General features: G+C 34.8%; 2 protein-coding genes across 2 annotated transcripts; one reads left to right on the forward strand and one right to left on the reverse strand.

Moving 5' to 3' along the window:
- Positions 1 to 6039: 6039 nt before the first annotated feature.
- On the forward strand, positions 6040 to 6498 carry LOC114749252 (uncharacterized mitochondrial protein AtMg00810-like). Its single transcript, XM_028937746.1, has one exon. It carries the CDS (start codon positions 6040 to 6042, stop codon positions 6496 to 6498), a length of 459 nt encoding a protein of 152 aa, XP_028793579.1.
- A 3428-nt stretch (positions 6499 to 9926) lies between these two features.
- Positions 9927 to 14990, reverse strand: LOC114749253 (uncharacterized). The gene is made up of 6 exons (XM_028937747.1): positions 14432 to 14990; positions 14160 to 14318; positions 13651 to 13782; positions 13495 to 13539; positions 11718 to 12244; positions 9927 to 10592 (listed from the first exon to the last, which is right to left on the reverse strand). The coding sequence occupies exons 1-6, from the start codon at positions 14988 to 14990 to the stop codon at positions 9927 to 9929; spliced, it is 2088 nt and encodes a 695-aa protein (XP_028793580.1).
- Positions 14991 to 18768: the final 3778 nt, after the last annotated feature.

The following is an 18768-nucleotide window of genomic DNA, read 5'->3' on the forward strand; positions in this document are numbered from 1 at the left end:
TCTTCTATAACCTAGGGGACTCACTCAGTATCTGCGAATTACACTGAACTCAAGGAATTGTGGGATGAGTATGCATTGTTGGTACCTTTGCCTTCCTGAAAATGTGACACTGCCTAGGAATATATCAAGATAGCGCAGCAGTAACATCTTTTTCAATTTCTAATGGGATTAAATGATAGCTTTCGACAAGCATGATCACAAATTCTACTCATGTCTCCATTACCGAATGTTAACCAAGCTTATGCTATGATCTACCAAGATAAAGATCAGTGACTCATATGCTCACATAATTCTTATAGTCCTTTTGAGGCAGCTACTACTACCATTAGAGGGGTGAGATCAAGCAGAGGACGTGGTAAAGGAAGATCAAAGGATGAATGTACTCATTGCCATCTCCGAGGCCACAAAAAAGAGTAATGCTTTGAGTTAGTTAGGTATCCTCCTAACTTCAAAGGTCAAAGAGTTCTAACATCTCAACTGAACCAAGCAATAACAGAACAGAAATCTCATTCCTCTGCATCTTCAGGTAACCTAGGCACACAACCCTCTATTACTCATCAGTGATACAATAGGATTCTATAGCTACTCAAGAATGATGCTAATAAAGAGATGACAGGCACGGCTGACTATATTGAGGAGCACATTTCTAGTAATATTAATGCACTCTCCTCTAATCTTTGTAGAACCCATTGGATATTAGATTATAGAGCATCATGTCATGTTACTAGCAACCTCACTATGTTAGATCGTAGTACTGTCTATTCTGGGCCCCTAAGGAAAATTAGATTACCAAATGGTGATAAAATCACAGTAACACACATTGGCACGGTAAAACTTTTTGCCAACATTACACTATGTGATGTTTATTATACCCTTGCATGCTACTGTAATCTTATCTTTGTGTCTAGAATAACTAAGGAGCTACAATACATAGTCTCTTTTTACCTTGAATTTTGTACATTACAAGAGATTTTAACTGGGAAATCTCAGGTGATTGGTAGAATTTGTAGTGGACTATACTTGATTGGCAAAATTTTAAACTTGGACAAGGCACTTATGAATTTTCAATCCAATGGCACAAAGCAGAAGATATCCCAACCATGACACTATAGACTAGGACATGTACCCCTGGAAGTCCTCAAGCATTTAGATATGATAAAGAAAGACATTGTAGATTTTTCCATTCCCAAATGTGATGTTTGTCCTCTTGCCAAACAAGCTAGATTTCCTTTTTCTCATTTTGTTTCTGTCACTTGTTTTGAATTGTTACATGTTGATATCTGGGGTCCCTATAGGGAACCTACCTATAAAGGACACATATTTTCTTACTATTGTTGATGACTTCTCTAAATGTACTTAGACCTTCTTGATGATCAATAAGAGTGACAGTTTTCAGTTGCTGTTCAATTTCATGACTTATGTTAGTACCCAATTTTCTGTTGTGATTAAAAGAATAAGAACTAATAATGGATTAGAATTTACTAATGGTAAATTGAAAAACATTTTTGATTTAAAAAAAGGCATTATTCATGAAACAACTTGTTCTTACACGCCACAGTAAAATGGTGTGGTTGAGCGTAAGCATAGACACTTGCTTAATGTGACCAGGAGTCTTCTTTTCCATTCTGGTATTCCAATTAAATTATGGGGAAAAAGCATCAAAACTGCTTCTTATTTGATTAATAGAACTCCTTCCAAAGCTTTGAATTACAAAACTCCCTTTGAGCTTTTATATCAAAAACAACCTGATCTAAATCACTCAAGGGTCTTTGGCTGTCTTACTTTCACTGTCTGCCAGTCTAATACTGATAAATTTCAACCTAGGGCTGAGACATGTGCTTCTATAGGATATCCCGCTAATCAAAAGGGATTTTTATTATATAACCTCAAAGCAAAAATTTTGTTTGTAAGTAGACATGTAAGTTTTGTGAAAAATAAGTTCCTTTTAAAGATGCCTTGTCTAGTAGTACAGAGAATAGGATTAGCAAATCTATATTAGATTATTTTGTGTATGATGACCACGTTTCTATCAAGTCTAATCCTGAACAGACCTCCATTGCTAATAATCCTGATATTACTAAACATACTGACAATCATGGTGATGAGATTAATATTGACACTGAACGCCACATGGAAGGATCACATAGGCCAACTCGAGATAGAAAATCTCCTACTTGGTTGAATGACTATATATGCTTGGAGGATGTAGTCACTACTAAGGAAAAGGTAAAGTGTAGATACCCTTTACATGAATATATCACTTATGCTCATATTTCCACTGATTTAAAACATTATTTGATGTCCACTGATAATGTTGTTGAGCCATATAGCTTTGAGCATACAGCAAGTGATCCCAAGTGGATGAGTGCCACGAGAGATGAAATGAAGGCAGTAGAACAGAATCACACTGGTGAGATTGTGGACATTCCAAAAGGTAGAAGGGCTATCAGATGTAAATGGGTCTTCAAAGTTAAGTATAAATCTGATGGTAGTGTTGAACGATACAAGGCCCGATTAGTGGCTAGAGGGTATAGTCAACAAGAGGGAATTGATTACTTTGAGACTTTCTCTCCTGTTGTCAAGATGGTTACTGTTAGATATATTTTAACTCTTGCAGTCATGCATTGTTCGCATCTATTTCAAATGGATGTCAACAATGCATTCTTGCAGGGGGGACCCCCATAGGGAAGTTTACATGAAAATCCCCCAAGGGTTTGATCAGTTTACAAGCATCAAAGTATACAAACTGAACAAATCTTTATATAGTCTCAAACAGGCATCTAGACAATGGAATGCCAAGCTTACTGAGGCTTTGATACAAGGGGGGTTTCAGCAAAGTAGATATGATTGCTCCCTTTTTGTTAAACAAGATAAACATGAGATTACTATGATTTTGGCTTATGTAGATTGTAACATTTCAAATTTTGTTTTAGGATTTAAGTTTTATTAAAAGGAGATTAATTAATAGTACTTAAATTTAATCTTACTACCTAAATTATAAATCATAATTTTGATGAAAAATATAAATATAATTTTAAAAAAATAAATAAAAAAATATATTAGAAAATAAAAATTAAAAATTAAAAAAATATATAATAATGAGGAGGGGGTAAACCCCTCCTGGGCCATGGCCCTTCATAATATATATAAATATATATATATATATATATATATATAACACTAGGGACAAATTAGTAGTGGGGGTCAAGTGTTACCCCCACAGTTAAACCATTCTCCCCCTTCCCCTTTCATTCTCACGTTCGTTCTTTCCTCCCACCGGTTCGTGCGTTCTTCCGGCAAGAGTGAGTGAGTGTGAGAAGTAGAAAGAGGGTTTGTTTTGGGGCTCTTTTAAGATATTTAGGTAAGCTATTTTCATCCCACTATTTTTATTTAGCTTCTTCTTTTTATTTTTGTAAGTTTATGACAGAAAATGAAATTTGTTAGGGCTTGATAGATTTTTAATCTTTAAAGCTTCTAACTTATTTTTATGATATTAATGGAGCTTATGGGGTTAGAATAAGAGTTTTATGACCTAGATTTTTATTTAGATGGTTGATTTGAGGAAATGTAAGTTAGGGTTTGGTTAGAAAATTGTGATTAGTGACAATGGTGATATTAATTTTTAAATTGATCTCTTAGTTTAGTTCATTGGAGATTATATTGAAGATTTAATACTTGAGCTTTGAGGATTTTTGTTGGAATAAGAATGTTGATGATTTTTGGTGAAACTTTAACTAGTGGAAATTGGGTGTTTTGAATAAATTGGGAAAAATGTTATACTTTAATGATCCTAATGAATGAATGATGATTAATGGAAGAAGGGAATAGGGTTGTGATGATGATTTGAGGCATAGTGATATATGGTTATTTTTCTCTAAGAATTAAAGTGAGCACTTTTAAGGGCTTTTGGATTATTTGAAGGAATTATTCTTATTAATAATATTAATGAGTGAAATAGAGTTGGGAAGTTCTAGAAATTATTATTTGGAGGAACAAATGAATTATTATTATTCCTAAATATTTTGTAAGTAAGCTAATTGTGGGGATTTAATTAATAAACTATTTAAATGCTATATTAATTATTTTTTATTAATTTATTATTGTGGAGTGAGCTTGGTTTAGGCTCTTGAGTCTTGAATCCTCCCAGTTTAGTTCTTGTATCAGAACTTGAGGTAACCACTTTCTCGTTTACTTTATATGCTTGTTGATGTGATTATAAGTATGTGTTAATATTATAAATGTTATCAGTACATGTTATGGTGATTTATGTATAAAAAGTGAACAATATATATATATATGAAAATTTATGTTTTGATAAATTTATTAGTTAAGTGGGTATGAATTATTTATCTTGTGATTATCTTATTGATCTTGAACAAAACTTTTATTATTGAATATGAAAATACTTTATGAATATTGGATAGTGTGAAATTGGATGGTTGAAATGTTTATGAAACTATATTGGGTTGTGCTGAAATGTAATTGTGGGAGGTTTAATTATTTTAGACCATATGGTATAGCTACCACTTGGGACCTAGTGCCTAGCTTTAACATTCTTAGGGCCCTCGGTATCACCCTTCTTTTGGCCAAGTCAAGGGTCAGCCCAAGGGACATGACACCTTTCTGTATTTCAAGAAAAGGGAACCCATGGTTCGATATGAGTTTTGTAACTTTTGGTTGAGTTACACCTCATTATTGGAGAGCTTGGTATAGTCTTGTTAAAAAGACAAATCCTGTTATGTGTGAATAGCCCATAGGTTCTGTCAAAGGTTACGAAGAGGTTATAAGGATGGTTGATGAAGTTCTGTACATGCAAGTTACTTTTAAAATGATTATAATTGTTTTCTGTAAAGACATTTACCCTATATGTTATTTGAAATTGTACTTTGCCCACTTAACGATCTTATAATCACTTTATGTATACTTGTTGAATTGGAATTGTGGTTACTGGGTCAATTTGACTCACCTTGTGGTTATTTAATATTTTCAGGTAAGGGTTCAAGTATTCATCCCAAAGGAAAGTTGTCCGAGGCTAGAGTTTTCCTTTCCACTCTATATAGCTTCTATTTTGTCATATATGATTTGATTGATGTATATTGCCAAATTTTAGGGCCTTTTTGTTATACTTAACATATTCTTAATTTTCCCACTGTATTCTGGACTTATACTGTTGGGCGGAACCCTTTTTGGATATATGTGACTTTTATTCTTGCTGCGATTGATATAAGCAGTAGTGGTAGTTATTTTGATGGATTTCAAATGTCCTAGCTCATTTACAACTAGTTTTAGTTGTATTTTGAGATTCCAGGGTATTGTTGATGGATTTTTCATATACATGAAAATCAATTGTTGGTTATTTCTTGTTATATTAATCATTTTGGCTATTATGAAATAGTGACTACTGCTTTACGATAGATGCGAATTGTTAATAACCATGGTGGACTTCTACTTGATTAGTTTTGCCCTTTATACCATGGTTGATTTTTTGAAATGATTAGCAAGGCCTTTTATATAACTAGAGTAGTTCTTAATTATATGATTTATTCTTTCTACCATAGTTATTTCCTAAATGTTTTTGGTTAACTCTTTTCTATTTATTGATCTTTAAAGTATTAATTATTATTTTAGAAATGTTTAATTACTACTTGTTACAATGGCTGTTACATAGATGACCTTGTGGTTGCTAGAAACAGCATTGACAGAATTAATGAAACTAAAAATAACTTGCATCAAAAGTTTAGAATTAAAGACTTGGGAGAGCTTAAATACTTTTTGGGATTAGAGTTGGCAAGGTCTAAGAAAGGCATCATCCTTAATCAGAGAAAATATGCTTTAGATTTCATTTTAGATACAAGTTTAAGTGCAACCAAATCGTTGAGGTCCCTATGGAGAGAAACGTCAGGTTATCAACTCAAGGAATTCAAATGAGGTCCATCAAGGCAAACAGAAAGAAACAAAAATCTCAAGCAAACTTGGATCCTCTTCTTCAAGAGCCTTCCAACATATTGACATCTAGTGGGTAGGTTATCTCATCATACCATGACTCGACCTGATATATGTTTTGCTGTGCAGACCCTTAGTCAGTTTATGAGTGCCTCACCAAAATCTCATATAGAGGCAATGACATGTGTTGTGAGATACTTAAAGGGCAATCCTGGATTGGGAATATTTCTCACTACAACAAACAGAACAGACTTGGAGCGTTTTGTAGATTCTGATTGGGCAACTTGTCATGATACAAGGAGATCAGTAACTAGCTTCCTAATTAAATTTGGCAAGTCTCCAATCCACTGGAAGTCTAAGAAGCAGCCAACAATGTCAAAGTCATTAGCTGAAGCAGAATATCAAGCCCTCAGATCAGCTGTTTCTGAAGTCACATGGCTGATACGCATACTTAAAGATCTGGACATTAGAGGACTTGAGCTGGTGAAAGTTTACTATGACAACAAAGCTGCAATTCATATTGCAAGTAATCCCGTTTTCCATGAACACACATAGCACATCGAGATAGATTGCCACTTCATGCGTGAGAAGTTACAACAAGGAGTAATTGATTTACAACATGTTAGTAGTAAGAATCAACTAGCAAATGTCTTGACAAAGACTCTAGGTAGTGAGGACCATGAGAGATTGATACGCAAGTTAGGTGATGTTAGTTTGTATAACCCCCAACTTGAAGGGGGTGTTAAGAGACTATAGTTGAATGTATTGGGCCGTAAGCCCAAGTTGCTTGGCCCATTATGGATCCATGCTTTGTATTGTAGGTGTTGACAGTTTACTCCATTTTTTTGTTGGTATTTTCACCAAATCCAGAATGTTGTTATGCTTTATTCACAGAACTTATTCCCCACTTCACTTGCATTTTTCTCTCTTTAAGAGCTCTCTTTTATAAAAGGGTCAGCTTTTCTAAATAATTTAAGCTTTTGATGGTGAGCTCAATCAATCATTCAAGTTATATGTCAAAAATCGCAGGAACAAAATATTGCAAACTCCGAGTCAACCTCTCCTTTTTATCCTCAAAGTCGCATTCATTATACCTTTATTTTTTTTTTTTGTTGGGATGCCTAAACAGTAAACAAAAAAGTGTCCGGTTAATTTGCCTTTGGAACATATGATTAGTTCATTTTAATTTTTTTTTTTTAAAAAAAGGCGAGGTAGAATTTTCTTCTAGCTTTTGGGACCCAAATATTTTAAAATTGTATTTTAGGTACACAAAAATGAAACCATTTAACTAACACATGGATATAGAAATTTCACATTAATTTTTTTAAAATTGGACGGAAAAAAATTAATTTCTTTTGGCAAATAATGCCCTAAAACTTATTTAACTAATATGCAAAATAGCAAACTAGTATTAGTTAAACAATTTAACATGGAGAATGGATGCTTAATTGAAACATCATCCTCTTCAATTATTTACTACTAACGATATAATACTTTACAACTATCAATTAATCTTCTAATTTCTAACATATATGAAACAAAAGAAAAATGGGTAACCAAGTAAAATAACACATATGATTGCTGAGAACCTTTGGTCCGTTATTGCCCTTTGAAAATATGTTAGTTTAGTTCTAAATTATATAGTTAAATTGATGTGTTAGCTCCAAAATATCATTCCTAGCCTTTTCCCATTTTATCTTTTGAAGTAAAGATATGACTATTTTTCCAGCTAACAACAACGCCTTTTGATATCTTCAACTTGCCTCACTTAAACTGAAAGACTTAATGAGAGGATCCAAAAACTAATTCATATAGGTAGTATTAATACGAAACATTAAAAAATAAAGGATAGAGAATGGGATTATGATTGATAAAATAGTATTTCCTTCAGTTCAAAATATAAGCTAAACTTTATCTATTTACGTTTTTTAAGAAACTAGTTAAAATCAATTTAAAACAATAAATGTGTAAGGGATGCATTTTTTCCCCCTAAATATGCCCTTATTAATGAAAGGAATAAGTAAAAAATGTAATAAATGAATCAAAGCGGAAAAAGATATACGGGGGTAAAGTTGAAAAAAACTCATTAAATGCTTACACAAAAATAAATGTTATCTTATAAAACATACGAAGCCCCTCCAACAAAATTTAACTTATATTTTGAACCAAAGAAAGTATTTAGCATGAGAGATTGCTTATTATATAAGACTAGACAAATCCATACATGTGTGATTGGAGAATACCATGGGAGGAAGTGGTATTCCCTAATCCCACTTCTATAAATTTGTCTAATCTCATGTAACAAGTAATTACTAATGCTAAAAAAAAATTTAATGATTTTTTTCAATATCCCTATTCCTCGTCTTCAATACTTCATACCAAACGAGACCATAGAGTCAGGTATGATCACAAAAGGCGGCAAATTAAAACTCTCCCGTAAGTAGTTAACACGCGATTGTACTCAAAAGATTCAAACTCAAGACCTCTAATTAAGCTGATACGAATCCCTACCAATCAAATCAAGCACTTGATGGTAAAAGTTAGGACTGTTGTGTGTTGGCAAGAGTTTAGAAAGATGAATAACTTGTCAAAGCTGACGAAGAAGGTGCCCAATATGCTGAAATGTAATGAGGAGGGGACCAGATTGGGCTGAAGGTTCAGTAGAAAGACCATAAAGAGTAAATTTATTATCACGCAAACAAACAGGTGAGAGAAGCAACCCAAAGACTCCAACTACGCCCTCAAAAACTAAGTAACGGGATTAAATGTAGTCGAAATGGGCTAGTCCTCTCATAATATGATCAACCAAAGTTCAAAGCTTCATTAGAAGAGGTCCCACTTGTTACTTGTTAGTCACGTATGTGTCAATAACTCATGTACTTCATCTCTTGTACATATGTGACTGCATGTGTGTGTGTGTGTATGAGATTGTACGCGCCAACTCATCATCTTTTGACTGTGAGCTTTATTCACTTTTCTCTCCATACACTTTCTCCTAAATTTCTTTTTTTTTTTTGGTCAACCACTTTCTCTTAAATTTCTAACTTGGCATTAAGAGACAACACTTCTAATAGGACTGTGTCCAATAGGAAGATATTCACGTGCTTGAGGGGCAAACTAGGTCATATAAATGAATAGCAACAATAATGATTCACTGCGCACCCACAGTCTCATAATAAAATGAAAAATGTTTTGTTCAACTCTTAAAATCCAACTTGATTTGGCAAGAAAATGGCTGGGAACCTGAAAGAGCCACTAGACAAAGCGGAAACAATGAAATCAATGAGTGAACCAGAATGTTGAGATTGAGACCAAGTTTGAAAGCCACAAGAGTAACATCATGATTGGAACGATAAGGAATAGCTATATTTCATTCATATAATATAATACATGAAGAAGAGATAAAACAAAGTAACTACTATAAGTTATAAGGACACAAACTATTTCATATAATTTATCCAATTCATGCCCCAGAGCTCTGACGACCGGCCAGCTAGTGGGGGCATTTAATTTTTTAAAAAACAATAAATAAAATAAAGGACAATATGGTCATTTTAATAAATTTATAAATGGCAAATTGATCACTTGTGACTAAATTGGGATTTTGTAAATTCAAGTGTCATTTTCATGTCATTTTTCCTTACATTTATTTTGAATTATTTACTTATTAAAGAAAAATATTTTTAAAAATCAAAAATATAAAAAGTTAAATCTCAGCCGCCTATATTAAATTTTAATGTTCGAGATTTGATCCGGGACTAATTCCGTTTGAAAGCCACGAAAGTAACATCATGTACGGAAGGAGAACGAGTAGCTATATTTCGTTCATATAATATAATACACCGTGATAAAACAAAGTTACTACTATAAGTTACAAGGACAAAACTATTTCATATAATACACGAAGAAATTTATCCAACCCATATACATGAATATACTTAAAACATATAATAATGCTTCTTTGGACTCGATCGAGATGCTCGTCATACGTATTTTGAGTAAACTCTTTTCTTCTTGGGTTTGGTGGATATGGTAATAATATCATTGGGAATCAACCTCTTTATGGTCTTCTTCAGCCTCTTCATTCTGTACTTGATTGCCATCACAATGGGAAATTGCGTCAATCCAAAAAGAGTCACAGGGAAGAACGTAGCACTGTAAATCAAACTGGAGCTCCATTTCTTGTTCTCCATTCTTATTGTCAGCAAAATGGTTGACCCAAAAGCCAGCAACGTCGTGGTTAAAGAGATGAACAACAAGGTGAATCCCATTGTGAGCTTTCTGGGCAGGGATTTGTAGAACTCTTGCATCTGAAATGGGGACGTAAGAATGGAAAGGAACATCATCACTGAGACAAGAGAACTTGCCAGCCCCACAACGTCCATGATGGCGAAAAAGAGGAAGAGTGGAGAGTTGATGAGGACGGGGACGCCGTTTTCGTCGATGCCGCCTGGGACCGTGTAGGCTGCGGCGAAGACCACGGTGGCCACCAGGACGGACACCGCGGAGCACGACTGAGCTGTGCCCTTGATCCACTCTTGAGCTTCCTTGAGCATTTCTGAGTGTTCTAAATCAAAAAGCTCTTTTGCTGTTAAATTATTGTCGTTGCAAAATAACTGGTAAGGAATAGGTACTATCCTCTTCACTCGCTGCATGAACATTATATATACAATAATAGTTAGCCTTCTTGTATCAAAAAACAAAAACGAAAGTTTTCTTTCTGGTTCATATTACTTTCTTGAAACTTTGAAGTGATGATTGCAACTCATCAGTTTTTTAATCTAATTAAGAAATTCTTACATATTGCACATCAGATAGACATCACTTGTTAGAGCTCAAGGATTGATGAGTAGTGGAAAGAAAAAGTACCACATAATCAAGGGATTAAAAACCCAACTGATCATTAAACCGGACTAAGATAATTTTTCAGGAGTCTATGGTCTAATTGTGATTAAACCAGAATCAACCCAATGATAAGAATAACACAATTGTAATTAAAATATACAACATATTCATATAAAATTATGAATAGAATAATATTTAAATAAAAAGATTATTAATTCACAAATAAATAAAGTTAATAAACCGCGCATGCATGTATGTATATATATTTTTCTTTAAACTCAAAACAACATTGTTTCAAACTTTGTAAGAGAAGAAAAATATAAATTTCAATTGGGTCAACCCGTGGTCAAACAGAACTAGTTTCGGTACTCATCTCTTTGATGAGCACTATAAGCTCATCAGATCTGAACCGTCTATATCTCATTTGAACGATCCAGATTTAAAATCTTTAATTAATTATTTTTGAATAGAATAAACTATTTTTTAAAAGAATGATAGTTAAGAGATCATCATTGTTTTAGATTCTATAGATATTAAAATAATTATTTTGAATAAAAAAATATAAAAAAATCAAACATGCACCACCCAAATGAGATATAGACAGTTCAGATCTGATTAGTTTATGGTGCTCATCAAATGAATGAACACCAAAACTGGTGCCGTGGTCAGACTTAAAGACTAGTTCACCAATTCACTAGTCTGACTAAGCGACTTGGATTGCATTTTAATACCTTGCACATAATCAAAGCTATTTGAAAATACACACACAAGAGGTCTATATATGGACTTATAATAGCTTATACCTACTCTATTTATATGCTTTTTCTGCAAGTTTAATGAGAATTTGGTCAATATGTGATGTTAAACTTATTTATATGCTTTTCTCAACGCAAACCAAAAGGCTAATTAATTAATTATACTATACTTACTTCGAACCAACGTAGCTCCTCCTGAAGCTGGAAGACAACACCAGGTTGATTTCCTCCATCATAATAATCCATCCTCGCAACCTGATGCAAAAGAGTCCGACCTTGGTTGGCCATCTGAGATCCTAAGCGTCCGAGAGCTCCATATTTCTTCAGAACCTTGTAAACATTCTTCTGACGATGCTTGACGGCGACATGTAACACGTTCTGCTCATCATGTTGGCTCACATGCGAGATGGCGTCGGGATGAAGGTCAACGATTTTCTTGACGATCTCGACGATGCCGGTGCTTGCTGCTAGCAACAATGGCGTGTAATCTTTGCAGGGAATGGGGTTTTCTAAGGATTGTGTCTTTTCAAGCTTGGCTTTCTTTGTTGAAGGTTGAATCACCGGCACAACAACCTCAGTTCGAGGTTCTCCATGTTTTGTGTCCATCCATGAGTTGTCTTGGCTTATTAAGAAGTCTGCTAGTTCTTCTGCTAGCCTGTGCTTCTTCTTCCTCTCCCAGATTTCTTTCATCATATCCCATTCTGCATATTTCCCAACATGTATGTCACAAGTCAGAATATTATTAGTTTGGTACGTGGCGTATATGTGTTTTATGGACCTAATAAGTTGCATTTAACATTTCAACCACTTCACATAAGAGAAAATCACAATCAAGTCCCTTTTTTTAGAAACTAATGGCACACAAGTGTTTTAAATTTGCAAAATAAAATACGAGTGCCAAAGTTTTTCACTGAAAGAACAAGCTTGATTGATGAAAATGCCCTTAATTGAAAATATATGTTAATGTTCCATCATAATTGTAAATACATTGAATTGGCAAAAACGATTTATTACCACAAAAAAAAAAACTGTGAATTAACGATGGAATTTGTAAATTCTATCGTAAGGAAGACCATAACTAATTAATTAACCATGGAATTTTGTCACTAAATTAATTAGCGACCCTAATTCACTATTTTTTTAGTGACTGTAAATATAAAATTTTCATTTATAAATATAAAATTGTAAAATTTGAAATACAAATATGAAAGTTTAACCTGTAAATAAGAATTTTTTAATACCTCGTTTTTTTTTTACTTTTTTTAATATTTACATCCACCCCTATAGTATCTAAAAATGACATAGATTTGCATTTGTATTTTTTGTTTTTCATTTTTTAAGTTTGTACTCGCCTTCTAAAATATGATAGACTAAAATTTAAACATTAATTTCTCATCTTTTTATTTTACATTTCAAAGGATAACCTAAGACCTGCGAATGATTTTTCGGTTTTAAAATTACCTACAATAAAATTCATTATTTAGGGAAGGTGTGGTTCACCTAGCTCACTAAAAAGTGGTTTAGTTTATTAGTGAATATTAAAGTAAAGAATGCTAAAAAGTATTACTATATACCTCCAGTTCTAATTATAAGAGCTAGTTAACTAATTTGAGGAGATTAAGAAAAAAAAGTTAAGTTAGTTATTTGTCATAGATAGGTGTTGTCTTTCCTAAAATATCCTTGCTAATCAAGTGTATTGGCTAGAACTACTATTGTTAGAAGGACTATCTTGGAAAAAAAATGCATAAATATTAGAGACAAAATGGATTAGGGTCTTATATTTAAAACTAAAATAAAATTTAAACGAGGTCTTATATTAAGGAGCGGAGGTAGTACTTTATAAAATGATTATGATACTTTTTCTTTTTTCGTTGGTGGTGAGGGAGGGAGGAGAGAGAATATTGCAAACAATTATACGGACGAAAAGTGAGGCAAGATTAAATCATCTCACCTTTGGCCGCAATTTTCCAGATGATATAGTAGATCCTTGAGAAAACTGCAAAAGTAGCATCAAATTCATATCAACAAGACATCAACTATGTATTGTTCTGATGATGAAAATAGTTTATGTGTTTATGATCCAATACGTACGCATACATATAGGTACCTGCAGGAGACGACGACATGGGTTTGTTTACCTTTCTTTTTGCACTTTCTAGATCTTCCTTCTTCCCTTTCTTCATGAATCCATCATCTTCATCATCACTACTGCTTTCATCATAACCTTTCTCCGGAAGAACTACACACCCAAGTTATATATATACGTATATATACACACATATGTATAATCAATTCCAATGACCTTAAAAACTTGCGGGAGTTTGAAACATCCCAAAAATGTTCTTAAAAAGAACTTTTCAATAAATCAAGACAAACTCTTTCATGTATTTATTTTATATATTATAAAATTACTTTTTAAACTGTAGTTTGGTTTCTAGCGGACACTCTCTCGATCTCATATCACCCCACCATGCTCTTTTTTTGCCATGACTTTTCATTTAATCCTTTTTTAAGGGTCCTGGGACCTTGACAAGTTATACTACAAGCAATTTCACTTTCTATGTAAAGTATTAAAAAGAGAGGGAGAGAGACTAGAGAGAGAAGTGGTACACGTACAAGCATAAATGAGTTTGTCTATAAATCCAGCCCGGGAATTATAGCTCCTGAAAACTGAAGGCATTCTTGAAAGCAGCTGAAGACACGTCAATCTGTTTCCATCGTTCGCAAATGCTACCTTCTCAATCCCTTCCATTTTCGATAACCACAATGCTACATCTGCACCATATCGTCAGCTTCAATTAGCTTATTTAAATTCAACCTTAGTGTCTGAGGATTATGCTTCTTGATACTATCCAACTAAGAATCTCAGAAAATATATATATAGATACCAAAATGGTGGCCAATTATAGCGATGTGAAGAATGGAAGTTGTGTCTAGTTTTGGTTGGCGTCTGTGAAAATGGTCCTTTATATTTACAAATCCGGCCATGTGCTTCACCATCCTGAACCGCCCGTACTTGGCGGCCCGGTACACCGGAGTTTCGCCGAGGTCGTTCAGAAGCTCGAACAGATCTTCATCCTCAGCCTGCTTCAGCTTCTTGTCCATCTCATAGTTCAGCAAAGTGTCCACCATGTTCAGATTCTGGCAGAAAATCACCTGGTGAGCAAGCGTGTTCTTGTGAGCATTCCCCGTCCTCAGCGCTTGCCGGCGATCGGAGTCTTCTGGAAGCATGTCCAGCAGTTGCCGGATGAGCTCCGGGTCGTCCGACCGGACGGCGACCTGGATCGCGGTGTTTCCGGCGAGATCGAAGGTGTCGATCAGGGCTTTTGGGTCTTTCTGGAAGAAGGCCTTGAAGGAGAGCCAGTCGCTGTATAAAGCATATGCTTGTGGTTCTTCCATTTTGGCTTCAAATTTGACCTTCTTCTCAACTTCGCTCCCCAAATCCATTGATTTCTCTCTCTGTCTCACTCACACCCCAGAGATTAAACAATAAGCTTTCTCACTTCACTTGTTTCTTTGTTTGTTGTGCTTTATTTTGGGGACTTTCCATACATATAATCAATCATTTGGAGTCGGCTAGACGTTCAAAGACTGTTGTTGGAAGCACGGGCGAAGAGGTAGATGAAACACTTCTGGGGGGTGTTTAGAAATCACAAAAAACATTTTTGAAAAATATTTTCACACAAATCCGATAAAATTCTTTTTGCATACTTATTTTATATACCTTTAAATTATTTTTAAAACTATAATTTGATTTCTATTCAAATACTTCTTAAATCTAAAAGGACATAAAGGCAAACGAAAGAGAATACTCAACAAAATTATTAAACATAACGTTTTAGTTAATAATAATGAATATATATATATACTCCTTCGGTTCTTAATATAGGACTCAATTCTTGAGTTGGTTTTGGTCCTAAATATAAGACCCATTTCTTATATTTATCAATTTTTTCTAAATTACCCCTGTAGATACTCCCTCAACCATAATCAAATAGAAGAGGGAGAGGGGGTATTAAGAAAGATAATTATAGTGTTTTAGAAAAAATATGTCACTTTTCTTATAATTAACTAACTTACCTAACTTTCTTAATCTAAGCAAATTAGTTAAATGAGTCTTATATTAAGGATCGGAGGAGTATTTAGTTATTGTAAAGTATAATAATAACATGCTTTCTATGTAGTGGATCCTCCATATAAGGTTTCATTTTAGTGGGAATGCTACAGTCAGACACGTTGTTTTGCTCTATATATTCTTTTTTTTTTTTTAGGTGAAAAAAGGGGCTAAGCCCAACAAATAAACACTAAGAGAAACAAACAACTACAATACTCCAGCGGCTTCTTCCTTGAGCATTTTCTCCAGCATACTCGGGGGAGCCGACCATCTGACCCACTGTTCAACTTGTTCCAGACTTATCGTTGCCAGGCAATCCGCACAACCGTTTCCTTCTCTATAGATGTGATTAACCTTCACTTGCCAGTCTTTCTGTAACATATTGCGTATCATAGTAAAGAGCCAAAGACTTCCGTTGCAGGGTTTGTCACTGTTGATGGCCTCAACTACCTGGCTGGCATCACACTCCACCTCGACCTTCTTAAACCCCAGGTTCCAGCATTCTTGAAGACCTACCAATAAGCTTCTGGCTTCAGCGTTAGTAGCACTGGTTTGTCTGATTTTCATCGTGAATCCTCCCAACCATTCGCCACATTCCCCTCTTATTACACCTCCACATCCGTTCATGCCCTGTTCCGGACCAGTCGCATCTGTGTTCAACTTGCACCACCCCTTTTCAGGTGCTCTCCACTTGATATTCCTATCTCTTTCTATGACCCTCTCTATCAGCATCTCCCCCCACCTGTGATGGTAGTACTGCAAAGCGTTGTAAATAACTTTTTCCGGGTTCGACGGGAACTCAAACTCCTCATCATGAATCAGAAGATTCCTCCAGTTCCATATTTGCCAAATTCCCATTGCAAAAAGTTCATTCCAGTTGAAATTTTCAGAGACTCGTCGTTTATCTAGAATATTCCCTATTACCCAGTCCTTCCAATCCTGACCGAAGAACTTGGGTCTTGCTTGCCACGGTACTATTTTCCTCCAGAGAGAAGAGGCATAAAGGCAATCTCTCAGGGCATGCTGGTGATTCTCCTTGGCGCGGTTGCATAATTCACACCAACCTTGGCTTCCGTCCCAATTACTTGTGACATCCTTCGTGGGGAGTTTTTTGTGAAGGACTCTCCAGATAAAGACACGCACCCTCTCTGGTAAGCGTAATTTCCATATCAACTTCCAGTGTTTTCCATATGATGAGTTTTGCATACCTTTTAGATTTAGATACGCACTCGAGGTAGTAAAAGCCCCATTGCTAGTTAACCTCCATTTCAGACCCTTTGTATCTTGCTGGTTCGGACTTCTGGCCTCTGACACATTTTTTTGAAATCTATCCCAAGCTCTAGCCATTTCTTTCCAGAGTCTTGAGTCCGTGGCTTTTGTTATAGGTCTGTCCCTAGTACTTGACCCTCTTCCATATTTACCGAGCAACACCTTAACCCACAATGCGTTGGGTTCGGTATTTAATCTCCATAGCAGCTTATGTATGAAGGCATCATTCATTTCTATCATTGACTTAATTCCCATCCCTCCTTGAGACTTCTCTCTACATAGCGTCTCCCATCCAATCGCATGCCAAGAGTGCTTGTTTCCTTCTTCCCCCCATATAAACCTCCTCTGCACTTTTTCCATCTCCTCTAATACTCCCTTTGGCAGTTTATCGTGTTGCATGGGGTAAATTGCCATGGAGCTAGTAACTGCTTTGACCAGAGTGATTCTTCCTGCCATTGATAGACTAGAGGCCTTCCATCCCCCCAGTTTCTGTTTGAGTTTATCCAGCATGCCTGAATAGCGGTTCCGTCTTTTCCTTTGGTGAGAGATATTTGCCCCCAGGTATCTACCGAGCTCAGCAACCTCCTTAAAATTGCTTCTGGAACAAATTGCCCTCCTTGATTGCACCGGAACATTTGGTGAGAAAAAGATCACTGTTTTCTCTTGACTAATCTTGTGTCCTGATATTTCCCCAAACTCCTGTAAACAATTTAAGATGTTATCAATTTGAGAAAGACTCGCCTCTGCAAAAAGAACAAGATCGTCAGCAAACATCATATGAGATATAATAGGTCCTGATTTGCCTACTCTCAAGCCTCTCCACTGTTTCACTCTCTCTCTATCTAGGATCATATGGGTAAGTTTTTCCATTCCGAGTACAAATAGATAAGGAGAAATGGGATCGCCCTGTCTAATTCCCCGTGAGGGCTGAAAGCCTTCTAATTTCTCGCCATGGAAAAGCAACAAAACTTATCAAATCTAGACTGGATGGTGTAGATCTCTGTTTTTTTTTTTTTTTAACTCAAAGTGTAATCAAATTACTTTAGACTTAAGAATAATCTCTGTAGGGCTAGGAGTACGTTAAAGTTAAAGCCTTTTGAGTAAGTGCATTTTTTGGGATTCGAATTTGTATTCTCTTCCTTACAGGGTAAAACTACTTACCATATCAACTAACAACTTGTTAACTTATTGATAGTTTCCTATACTCAACTTAGTTAAGTTCTAGACACTCACTCAAATCTTTATTTGCACAAGCTTATTTAAATTAATTTTAAGATATACGAGATACTACCTCCGGCCTTTAATATAAGATCTTGTTTGACTTTTATTTTGATCCTAAATATAAGACCCCAATCCACTTTGACTTTCATATTTATACATTTTCTCCAAGATAGTCCTTCTAATAATGATAATTTTAGCCAATACACTTGATTAGCAAGGATATTTTAGAAAAGATAACATATATTTATTACAAATAACTAATTTAACTTATTTCTTTAATTTACTCAAATTAGTCAACTAGGTCTTATATTTAGGACCAGAGATAGTAATTGTGTGAGAAAAATTTTATCTAATAAAAAAATTACTTAATTTCTTATTATAAGTAGTGTTTTCAAATCCATGCTAAATTGGATCTTGTATAAAATCATAGGGTCGTATTTTCGAAAGAGACAGAGGAAAAGTAGTATATGAAATTTTGTGAACTCGTTTCTTTTATTATCTAATTAGTATATATTTAATTTCTTTAACACTTGCATATATGATTGCTCTTTGTGATTGCAAGTAATCAAAGAACTTGATTGAAATTTGATGTGATGTCAAAATCTATGTCATCACGCATTA

Source organism: Neltuma alba, unplaced genomic scaffold (assembly GCF_004799145.2).
Source record: "Neltuma alba isolate B1F8T4 unplaced genomic scaffold, ASM479914v2 tig00006003_pilon, whole genome shotgun sequence".
In the NCBI taxonomy this organism is placed as follows: domain Eukaryota; kingdom Viridiplantae; phylum Streptophyta; class Magnoliopsida; order Fabales; family Fabaceae; genus Neltuma; species Neltuma alba.